At 56.8% G+C, this 11,088-nt stretch overlaps 1 protein-coding gene across 9 annotated transcripts in view; it reads left to right on the forward strand.

The window, feature by feature from the left end:
* Positions 1–10,535, forward strand: part of OSBP2 (oxysterol binding protein 2) — a 93,488-nt gene extending 82,953 nt beyond the window's left edge. For all 9 annotated transcript variants that reach the window (XM_053993554.1, XM_053993546.1, XM_053993548.1 and 6 more), the window contains 7 exons: positions 1,748–1,993; positions 4,102–4,222; positions 4,923–5,026; positions 5,305–5,400; positions 5,744–5,928; positions 6,997–7,217; positions 7,662–10,535. In XM_053993554.1, coding sequence (XP_053849529.1) covers positions 1,748–1,993; positions 4,102–4,222; positions 4,923–5,026; positions 5,305–5,400; positions 5,744–5,928; positions 6,997–7,217; positions 7,662–7,804 — 1,116 coding nt within the window. In that variant the 3' untranslated portion in view covers positions 7,805–10,535. The remainder of the gene's footprint in view (positions 1–1,747; positions 1,994–4,101; positions 4,223–4,922; positions 5,027–5,304; positions 5,401–5,743; positions 5,929–6,996; positions 7,218–7,661) is intronic.
* The last annotated feature ends 553 nt before the right edge of the window (positions 10,536–11,088 follow it).

Genomic DNA, 11,088 nt, shown 5'->3' on the forward strand with positions numbered 1-11,088 from the left:
GCTGCACAGAGCCATATTCATGGTCCATCCTCTGTTGGGTAAAGAACAGGGACTACACTCCAGAGGCTGGGATGCTGAATTGGTTGTGTTCTTCAAACAGAGCATGAGTGGGACCTCAGAGCTCTGGCTGAGAGTGATGAGCGGTCACTTCCTTGTGCTATTTCCAGCTGGGATGGACAGCCCAGCACCATCCAGTTCTGCAGCAGAGCAGGGCGTGATGGGCACAGGAGTAAGATCAGGATGTGAAATCTCAGCAGCTGCTGGTGCCTGGAGAGAGAAATTTATACTTCTCCAGTCAATCAAATCATCCTGGGAGCTGCTTGAGTCCAAACCTGAGGGCAGTGTGGAAGAGAGGAGGTTTAGATAAAATATAAGAAAAAATTGTTCTCCATGAGGATCTGAGGCCCTGGCACAGGGTGCCCAGAGCAGCTGTGGCTGCCCCTGGATTCCTGGCAGTGCCCCAGGCCAGGTTGGACAGGGCTTGGAGCAGCCTGGGACAGTGGAAGGTGTCCCTGCCCATGGCAGGGGTGGCACTGGATGGGCTTGAAGGTCCCTTCCATCCCAGACTGCTCTGGGATTCTGTGAAATCTTGAACGATCCCACAGTCACTATGAAATGAGAAGAAAGATCCTGCCAGAGATGCACCAGGAAACACCCCACAAGCTCAGCTGCATGTGGACATTCTTTGGGGAGATTCCTGATGAATTAAGAGCATTTTTGAGGTTCTCTGAGGTCTTCTGAGATCCATCCCCTTCCCGGGGATGTGATGGACTGACAAACCTCTTGTGCAAATACCTCCTTGGTTCTCCCTCTGAATGAACAAACCTGCAGCACTGAAAAGGAGGAAAACAGTTGCAGGAATTTGGAATTTGGGTGGATTCATCTTCTTCCCCCATGAAAGGGTTTTGCTCCCTGTTGCATGAGCAGTGCTGAGGATGCAGCTGCTGGCTTTGTTCTCTGCATCCCTCCCGAGAATTATCCCAAGTGATTTGCTCTTTATGTGGATTTGATGCTACTCTTTCTCCCCAGCTCCCTCTTTCTCTGATGCTGTTAAGATCCCTGCCACTTGCAGGCTAAATCCCTGAGTGGAAAATCTAAAAAAAGCTAAATCCTGGAATCTGGAGTTTGTTTTTTCTACTATGAAATATTTAACTTGGCGTACAGAAAGTGGTTCTTCAGCCATCTGCTCCTCTTAAAATATATTTCTTTGTTTTGAACTGAAGCTAAGAAGGCAGAAGACCTTTCACAGCCCTGTCTTGCTTTCAATTATTTTTTAATTTCAGTATTTCCAGATTGAAAAATAGGGGTGTTGTCATGGGGCTGGGGTCCCAGGAGCAGGGAGACCCCAAAATGGGTCTTTTCCAGGTCTTCTGGGCAGCTAGGATGTGGCAAGCACATTTCTCTCTCTTTCAGGATTTTTCATAGAGGTGCACAGAGAGAAATGTGCTTGTCACACTAGGTCACCTGGCACACAGGGATGGAGGTGATGAGGGCAGGCTGGGGAGCAGCACATCCCTGTCCTGTTGCTGGGACAGGGCTGATCTTGTTGAGGCTCATTTTGGGGTCAGGATGATCACCTGGGCTGATCCCTGATTATCCCACAGGGCTGCTGGCTCCCCCACACCTCTAACCTTGGCACTGCCTGGCACAGATCAGGGAGCAGAACACATATTCCCTTTCTTTTGGGCTTGGTGGTGCCTCTTGGGGGTCTCTCCTGCTTTCTTAAACCCACCTTGTTCCCCTGCAGGTAAACTTCAACGAGCCCCTGTCCATGCTGCAGCGGCTCACGGAGGACCTGGAGTACCACGAGCTGCTGGACAAGGCAGTGAAGTGTGAGAGCTCCACGGAGCAGATGTGCTTTGTGGCCGCCTTCTCCGTGTCCTCCTACTCCACCACTGTCCACCGCACTGCAAAGCCATTCAACCCCCTCCTGGGGGAGACCTTTGAGCTGGACCGCCTGGAGGAGCTGGGGTTCCGATCCCTCTGCGAGCAGGTGAGGGCTGGGGCTCCCTGAGCTCGTCCTGGTGCTGCCATCCTGCTGAGGGGCAGCCTGCAGCTCCCTGAGCCTTCTGTGCGCTCTTCTCCCAGAGATGGGATGGGGACAAGATGGTTGGTGGAGTCCCCACCCCTGGGGGTGTCCAAGGAAGGACTGGATGTGGCACTCAGTGCTCTGGGCTGGGTGACAAGGTAGGGATGGGTCACAGGTTCGGCTGGAGTGGCTTGGCCTTTTTTCCTCAGGTTTGGAGCAGTTGCTGCAGTGGTGCCAGGCTCTGCCACCAGCTCCTTGCAGGACACCCAGGGGTGGACAAAGCCTTCCCTGGAAGTGGGTGCCCAAACTTGTCAGACACCTGTGGAGTGCTGGCTTGAGGCAGGATGGCACCTCCTGTCAAATCCCATCCCATCCCATCCCATCCCATCCCATCCCATCCCATCCCATCCCATCCCACCTGGCCATGCTGAACAGGCTCTGTGGGGTCTCCTGGAAGTGTGACCCAAGGAAGGTCCTGCAGTAGATAATCCCCAGAATTCCTGGCTCTGCTGTCCCTCCACACCCCCAGCGCTGTGGGCCCGGTGTCACCCAGCTCTGGATGTCCCCACATGGTCCATCCCAGCCTGGGAGCCATCCCAGTGCCCGTGGCTGCAGCGAGGTGGGACACTGCCAGCCACAACCTGAGCCCTGGTGCAGCCCTCTGCGTGCCCTGCCTGCCAGGGTCAGAGGTGGCTTCAGGCCTCAGCCAGCCCAGCACTGTGTCACAGAGCTGTCACAGAGCTCCGGTTCTCCCACCTCAGCAGTGTCCCACCTCCACCTCCCCTTGCCTGCCAGCAGTTCCTGGCCTGTCACCTGGTTTAGCCTGGAAGTGGATCATTCCTGGCCAGGATCCATCCCTTAGCCAGCTGCCACCCTCACCTTCCTGGGCTACAGTTGGAAGTCCTGGTAGATTTCTCAGCCTCATCCCAGCTGTGGTGCCAAGCCCAGGGCTACCTGTCTCCCTGGGTACCTCTGACCACATCTCTCCCAATCCTGCCTGTCCAGTACTGCTGGACACCCCTGACTGCATCATTCCCAAACTTTGTCATCCCTGTTCTCATTCTTTCACCACACTTCTTCCTCCATCCCTGTTCCTTCCCAAATAAATAACCTGCCTGGAATTGCTTTCTCCGGTTGGTCCCAGTTTTCCTCTATTTGCACCCAGATTTGATATTCCTGACCAATTCCAACCTCCTTTCCCACTGCTCTGAATTTTCCCTGGTGCTGCCTGTGCTGCCCAGCCCACCAACGTGCCCAGCCAAGCAGTGATAATCCAGTGCCTGAAATCCAGTTATCCAAATAGGATTTCCTGCTGCTGGTGACTGGGATTTAATGGTGAGGCCTTGGCCCTGCCCGTGTGTGTAATCCCAAGCTTGGGGCGCTCAGCTGTAATTACAGCAGGGAAATTGTCCCGGAGCTCCGGGGATCCGTGGGTGCCTGTGCCAGGCTGTGCCACCAGCTGAGAGCCTGCTGAGGACAGCTCCCTCTGCCTGGGATGTTCCTGCTCCTACCTTGGTTTTGGGCAGCTTTTTTTCCAGGGCAGGGCGATGTGAGCACCAGTCACTCTCAGGATTTAGGGTGCTGTGTCCACTTCCCCAGCGTGGGGGAAAAGCCAAAGTCTTGCTGTGTCTTCTGGACAACTCGTGGGCCTGTGTCCTCTGGGATTTCCCAGGTGCTGTTCCACTGGGATTACTGGGGTGCCAGCACATCCATGTTCCTCAGGCAGGATCCCAGGAAAGCAGGGCCATGTCCTGGGGTCAGGGAACAGCAGCATCTCACAGCGATGGTTGCTCAAGTGAAGATCTCATGGATCATGCTTTGAAATGAGCCTGAGCAAATCCTGGCAGGATCCTGCTGTGTCTCCCTTTGCTGCCAGGGCACCGCATGGGGGTCCCCCCGATGCCCAGGAGGAGATTGTGGTGTCCAGGAGCACCCTTAGTGCCAAAGCTGATGTGGTGCTCAGGGCCTGGAGCATCCTTAGTGCCGAGCTGGTGTGGGGCTGTCCCATCTCTGAGCACTCAGCCTGGCTCTCCAGTGGCCGTGTGCTCACGGGCTGTGTGTCCTGTCCCCAGGTGAGCCACCACCCCCCGGCAGCCGCCCACCACGTGTACTCCAGGCGAGGGTGGACGCTGTGGCAGGAGATCACCATCGCCAGCAAGTTCAGGGGCAAATACCTCTCCATCATGCCACTGGGTAGGTGATGGATTCTGGAATTCCCCGGGATTGACTGGCCTTGCACTGCTCATGCAAAACCCAGCAGTTAAAGAAAGCCTTTAGCAATTCCCTGGGTTCACCTGGGGCTCTGGGAATCCCCTGGGCTCACCTGGGGCTCAGAGAATCCTCTGGGCTCACCTGGGGCTCAGTGAGTTCTACCCCAGGCAATTAAGGAGCCCGGGTTTGTGCTCCTGATCCAATGATCCAACAATAACATGTCTGCCCTGGAAGTGGAAACGATGCCAGCTGCAAAGGCTCCTTTGCTTTGGAAATACCCTGCTTGCCCTGGAATTGATTTCTCCTTCCATGATATTTAAAGTTAACTTGTGCCTGTTTTAACCCTCTCCCTGCCAGTCAAGTGCAATAAGCTGTCTCCTTCCAGTATTTTATTTTCCTTTTGCCTGTCCCTGGGCTGGGCAGCATTCCCAGAGTGGTGCCCGTGCCTGAATCAACCAGGCAGCACATTTCTGACCTGCTTTTAGAGTGAGTACTTTTGGCAGAGGGCCTGGCAGGAGTTTTCCCTCCCTTCCTGGAGCAGACTGAGGGAGGGGTGAATCCAGAGCCAGACCTGGTTGTGGGAGATGCAGGGAGAGGGATGTCCCTGAGGATGAATACAGTGCTGGGGTGGTGGTGGGCTCTGGGGAACGCTGCTGAGCTCACATCATTCCTCTCTCCACAGGCGCCATCCACCTGGAGTTCCACTCCAGTGGGAATCACTACGTCTGGAGGAAAGTCACCTCCACGGTGCACAACATCATCGTGGGCAAGCTCTGGATCGACCAGGTGGGTGAGGGCACACTTCTGCCTGGCTCTGGGGGGCTGGAGGAGCATTGCCTTCCTGGGGCACCTGCTCCTGCCACGATGGGAAGCTGTGCTTCCCTGCAGGGATGGAAAAGGCTTCCTGGAGCCTTCCCTGGCTCTCCCCGAGGCCAACAGGTGCTGGGGGTGGCTGGTGTGGGGGGCAGCCACTGGTGCTGCTGTGCCCAGTGGGGATTGGTACCTGCACTACAACTAACACCTCCTCTGTCTCTCCCTGCTGTGGTTCTGTGTCTTTTATCCAGTCTGGTGAAATAGAGATTGTTAACCATAAGTCCAAAGATAAATGCCAGCTGAAATTTACCCCCTACAGCTACTTCTCCAGGGATGTTCCCCGCAAGGTGAGTATCCAGCAGGGACTCTGCTCCTTCAGGGGTCACACCTGGCTCTTCCAGGCTCCCAGTACCACTGGGATGAGCCCCAGCATGGGGCTGAGAGGCTGGCCAGGCACCTCTAATGTGGGTCACCGGGGAGGGCTGGGTGGCACCTCCATGTCCTGTGGTTTGGCTCTGATGTGCTGGAGCTGCAGCACTGAGACCTGGGAGGGCTTTGGTGGGTTGGACACCCACCTGTGAGGTCAGAGATGTCCCAGGAGACACAGCACCACATCCAGCTGGGCATCTGGAGGCTGTGGTGTCCCTCTGGGAATTCCCACACGCCACCAGAGCCGTGTCCCCCTGCCAGGTGACAGGGGTGGTGAGCGACGCCGACGGCAAAGCCCACTATGTCATGTCTGGCACGTGGGATGAGAAGATGGAGTGCTCCAAGATCCTCCACAGCAGCCACGGCAGCACCAGCACCGAGGGCAAGCAGAAAACTGTCTACCAGACACTGTCCCCAAAGGTCCTGTGGAGGAAGTACCCGCTCCCGTGAGTCCCCGGGGGTAGGATGGCACAGCAGGATTGGGGTGGGGATGGGATTTCCCAGAGCCTTGTGGAATGGGAGGCTCACGTGCCCAGGCCTGAGGACCTGTGGGACTTGTGGGGCTGAGTGGGTCCCTGGAAGGGGAGGGTGGCTTTGAGGACTCTTGTGGATGGGAGTGGGGGCTGGTTGGGTTTTTGGGGCGGTGGGCTCTGGCAGGGAGGGCTGTTGGCCACTTTGCCTTGCTGGTCATTGTGGCCTTGGCCATCGTGTGCCACCAGTCACTTTGTCCCCCTGGAGACCAGTCCTCCCTCGTGACCAAGGCCTGGGCTCAAATCAGTCCCTGAGCCCTGGGAGCACCGACAGACAGTCTCTGCTTTGGGGATTTTCTGTTGGGATGGGGACTCCACCACTGCCCTGGGCAGCCTGTTCCAATGCCTGACCACCCTTTCCAAGAAGGAATTTCCCTTAATATCCAGTCTAAAATTGCTGTGGTGCAACATGAGGCCATTTCCTCTCATCCCATCCCTTGTTCCCTGGGAGCAGAGCCTGACCCGCCCTGGCTGCCCCCTCCTGTCAGGAGTTGTGCACAGCCAGAGCCATCACACACCTGTCAGCAGCTCAGTCCCTTTTCCAGCTACACACATCCCATGGGAAGCATTCCATGGTGCCCAAATTCCTAAAGAGCCAAGCTGGATTTATCCATGGGGAGGTTTTATTGAGGGACTGAGGCTTTTAGGAGAAGAATTTGTTGGGAAAACCATCCTTGTGGCTGTAGGCAGACTGGGGTCACTGTCTGCAGTTCAGAATGTCCCCCCTGAGCCTCCTTTTCTCCAGGCTGAGCCCCTTTCCAGCTGCCTCAGCCTCTCCTGGGGCTCCAGCCCCTTCCCAGCTCCGTTCCCTTCCCTGGACACGCTCCAGTCCCTCCAGGTCTCTCTGTCAGGAGGGTCCCAGAGCTGCCCCAGCACTGGAGGTGCCCCAGCAGTGCCAGCCCAGCAGGAGTGGATGAGCAGGCCTGGGGGGCTGTGCCCGAGGCGTCCCCCAGCCCCCATGCTGAGCCGGCTCTCTGCGTTCAGGGAGAACGCCGAGAACATGTATTTCTTCTCGGAGCTGGCGCTGACGCTGAACGAGCCTGAGGAGCGCGTGGCGCCCACGGACAGCCGGCTGCGCCCCGACCAGCGGCTCATGGAGAGCGGCCGCTGGGACGAGGCCAACGTGGAGAAGCAGAGGCTGGAGGAGAAGCAGAGAGCCGTGCGCCGGCGCAGGGAGGCCGAGGCCGTGGAGGCCCTGGAGGAAGGTGAGGAGGCGCTTGGGGCTGGTTCGGGATGCAGGGACTGCGCTGCGCGTGCTGCCCGTGGTTGTGGAGGACACGCCCTGCAAGGGGAGGGTGGCTCTGGGGGACCCTTGTGGGGGCTGGTTGGGTTTTTGGGGCCGTGGGCTCTGGCAGGGAGGGCTGTTGGCTGCTTTGCCTTCCTGGTCATCGTGTCCCTGGCCATCGCGTCCCACCAGTCACTTTGTCCCCCTGGAGACCAGTCCTCACTTTGTCCCTCTGGAGACCAGTCCTCACTTTGTCCCTCTGGAGACCAGTCCTTCCTTGGCCCTCGTGACCACGACAGGGCTGGGCTCAGATCAGTCCCTGAGCTCTGGGAGCACCAACAGACAGTCGCTGCTTTTCTGGGAGCTGTGGGGTTGCGGGGTCGCAGGTGCAGAAGCCCCCCTGACCCCCGTTGTGCCCGGCCAGGGAAGGACTACGAGGGGTACATCCCGCTGTGGTTCGAGCGCAAGGTGGACGCCGTCACCGGGGAGCTCATCTGCGTCTACAAGGGCGGCTACTGGGAGGCCAAGGACAAGCAGGACTGGAGCGTGTGCCCCGACATCTTCTGAGCCCCCCAGAGCTCCGGGGCCACCCCTGGGACAGAGGCACAGCCCGAGGGACAGCGAGGACACGCTGGCAGCGTCCCGCCGGGCCGACAGAGTCAATACATGCAGAGATCCAAACAGGGATTCCAAACCTATTTTTTTATGCACTAATAAATAGCTTTTTTTGGTTTTTTTTTTTTTTAAAGATGGCTTTTCCAGCGACTGCTTAGGAGTGAGGACTCGTGGAGCTGGGTTGGGTTTAGGATGTTCATTGCTGTCAGGAGTTGCTGCCTATATCCTCCAGCGCCTTGGCTCCGGTGGCCGAGACGTCAACTTCCAAAGATGCCCGGGGTGTGGGAATGCCGTGCTTGTGTGAGCTCTTCTCTTTGCCATTTTTTTTCTTCTTTTGGGACCCCATTTCTCTGTGGACTTCATGGAATTATTTTTTTAAAAAACAAATCCTGCTCCTGGTTCAGGTTTCATTCAAAGACGGACATGAACAACTCTGCTTGGAAAACTGTCCCCAGGAGCTGTGGCACTTGATCCCAGAGGCTCTTGGTGGTTCCACAGTGCCCAGTCATCCCAGTAACACCAAGTAGGATATTTCAGCTGGTGACTTTGGGGTTTTTGACCTGGTTTTTGTTTTTTTTCAAGAGCGTTGGAGGTGCTTCCCCACTGTCTGATGTGTTCAGGCAAAGCTTGAGCCTGTCTTCATTGTGTGGGAGTGGATTGAGTGAGGTTTGCTTTGGTTTTCCTGCGACCACATCTGAAGGGGGAAATGGCCTCAGCGAGGCTGGGAATGCCAGGCCAATGCAGTGAAGAGCTTTTGTCCCAGTGACGCTCCTGGCTCCGTGTCCCTGCTCTGTATCCCTGCACATGGGGGCTGGATCTCAATTCCAGCTTTTCCATCGGTGTCTCCCTGCTGAGCTGTGCCTGAGGCTGGGTGGCAGAGGAGAGAAGAGGTGCCATGGGGAGAGGAGGGGAGAGATGCTGTGATGCTGCTGGGATGGAGCCTTCGTCCTGCGTCTCCCACCCCGTTCAGCCAGACAGGCCTGGCCACAGGCTGAGGCTGGAGGGTCCCTGCATCCAGCACTCGCTCCCAACTCCTGTTCCTCCCCTCCCTCATCCTGGGCTCTCCCTGCAGCAGCTCCAGTTTGTCAGGGCAGGGAACCCATCGTGCCCCTCACCCCTCCTGGGTGCCATCACCCTGCCTGGCCCTGGATGCGCTGGGAGGAGCGGAGCGAGCACTGCTGGTGACAGGTGAGGACTGGGAGCACCGAGGGGAAGCAGGAGGTGGCAGCATCCCAAAGATGGGATCTGCTGGGCCAGGGAGTAGTAGGAACACCTGGAGACCTGCACTGCTGGATCCCATTTTTGCTGTCTCCTCCTCTGGCTCTCCATCATATCACACTGACCCTGCCTCCGGGGCCGCCCCGAGCCGGCCCATCACACCCACGTGAAGTTAATTAGCAATAACGAACTTTGAGGCAATGGTAACTGGAATATCCAGGCTTGCACACGGGACACTTATGCAATCAGGTTCCTCATCCATCAGTCTCCTCCTGATCAGCTTCCAGCACTTCCATCCCTGTGATCCCCACGGTGTACAGTCCCCATGGCCCTGACGGCGTCACCGTGCTGCGGGGCAGCCCCCACTGCTCTCAGTGCACCCTTTAATCTTATTTATTTGCTTCTAATTTATACATATATATATATAAATATATATAAAATTATTTTGCTTAAATTTCTATGGTACACAAAAGATGAAAAATGATGAAGACAGAAGTGTCTGTCTGAGTTTTTACAGCACGAGTACGATTCCCCTCGGCTCGTCCCCGAGCTTGGGTGGTGGTGATGGAATGATTCCCATGGCAGGGAAGCTATGATTTGCTCCAAAGCTGGATCCTGTAGCATGGAAAAGGTGTTCCAGAGACATTCCCATCTGGAAACAATAGGTTTGGGGTTTGAGGAGCGGCACTAGGGATTCCTGGCAGTGGGATGCTCCAAGCTGCTTCCCAGTGTCCCGAGAGTTGCAGCAGCTGCTCCGGAATGTTCACTCCTTCCTGGAGCTTTGCCCTGGCTCGGGAAAGCTGATCTTAAATGATGCAGCCTGGGATTTGGCCTGTGAGAGCTGCCCGTGTCCTGCCTGGGAGAGGGAGGATGCTCCCACTGATCCCTGGTGCCACTGCCCTGGCTTGTGGCAGCACCGAAGTGTCCCGGGGGATTTGTCCCCCTGGAGGCCCGAGCCGGGTGTGTAGAACGGCTGGAATGGAGCTCTTCAGAATGCCTTATTTGCCTTTTTGCTGTGTCAATGCAAGTGTCACCCGGGAGCTTGGAGCAGGGAGAAGCTCCAGCACAGGCTGTTCCCAGGCTGGGTTGGGCTGTTCCTGGGCGGAGCGGAGCAGGGAGCGGGATGTGCTCCCTTCGTGCTGGTTCTGAGGGGTCCCCTCTGCTGTACCCCCATCACAGACCCTGCACAGCTCCACGGAGCCTGGGGGAACATGAGGAGCACCCCAACCCAGAAATCCCCCGGATTTTAGGCTAATGGAAAAAATTGCTCCATCTTCCAGAGATCATCTTATCAGCAGCACTTAACCAGAGCACCATCTCCTGGTCCTTCTGTTCCTCCTCGAGGATTTTAATGTCATTCCACTGTAAATGCTGTTGAATGTATTTTCTTTTTGAACAATAATATATTGTGAGTGATCCCTCTTCTCCTACACGGAAATAAAACTTGTATTCGGGAGTTTTAAAAGCCGTGGTGTTGAGATGGTCACTGGCTTCCCAGGGCTGCAGGTCCTGGAGGAGCTCTGGGTGTGAGAGGGGTCGTGGAGGACGGGGAGGTGTCCTGGAAAGTGGCACAGGAAGGGGAAGATCCAGGGAATGTTGCTCATAGGAGGAGGTTGCCCGAAGGACAGGGAGGTCCAGGGAAGTGGTGGTACAGGGAAGGAGAAGGATCTGGGGGAGAAGTTGCCAAGGGGAGGAGATGGTGCAGGGAGGGTGGTTTGAGCGGCAGGAGGGGAGGTGCTCTGGGGGAGGTTGTCCAAGGCAGGAGGTCCAGGGAAGCATGGAAGGAGATTATCTGGGAGCAACAGCGAGAAGGAGAAGGAGAAGCAGGACAGGGTTTGCCCCGAGAGGGAGATGGGCTGGGAGAGATCATGGGGTAGAGATGTCCCAGGGGAGCCCGGCCAAGGGGGGAAGGTGGTGGCCCAGAGGAGGAGGAACAGCAAAGGGGCTCAGGGGAAGGTACCCAGGTACGGAGGTTCCCTGGGGATGGTGGGGAGGAGCTGGCCCGGGGGAGCTGGAGG

The sequence above is a fragment of the Vidua macroura genome, chromosome 18 (assembly GCF_024509145.1).
Source record: "Vidua macroura isolate BioBank_ID:100142 chromosome 18, ASM2450914v1, whole genome shotgun sequence".
In the NCBI taxonomy this organism is placed as follows: Eukaryota; Metazoa; Chordata; class Aves; order Passeriformes; family Viduidae; genus Vidua; species Vidua macroura.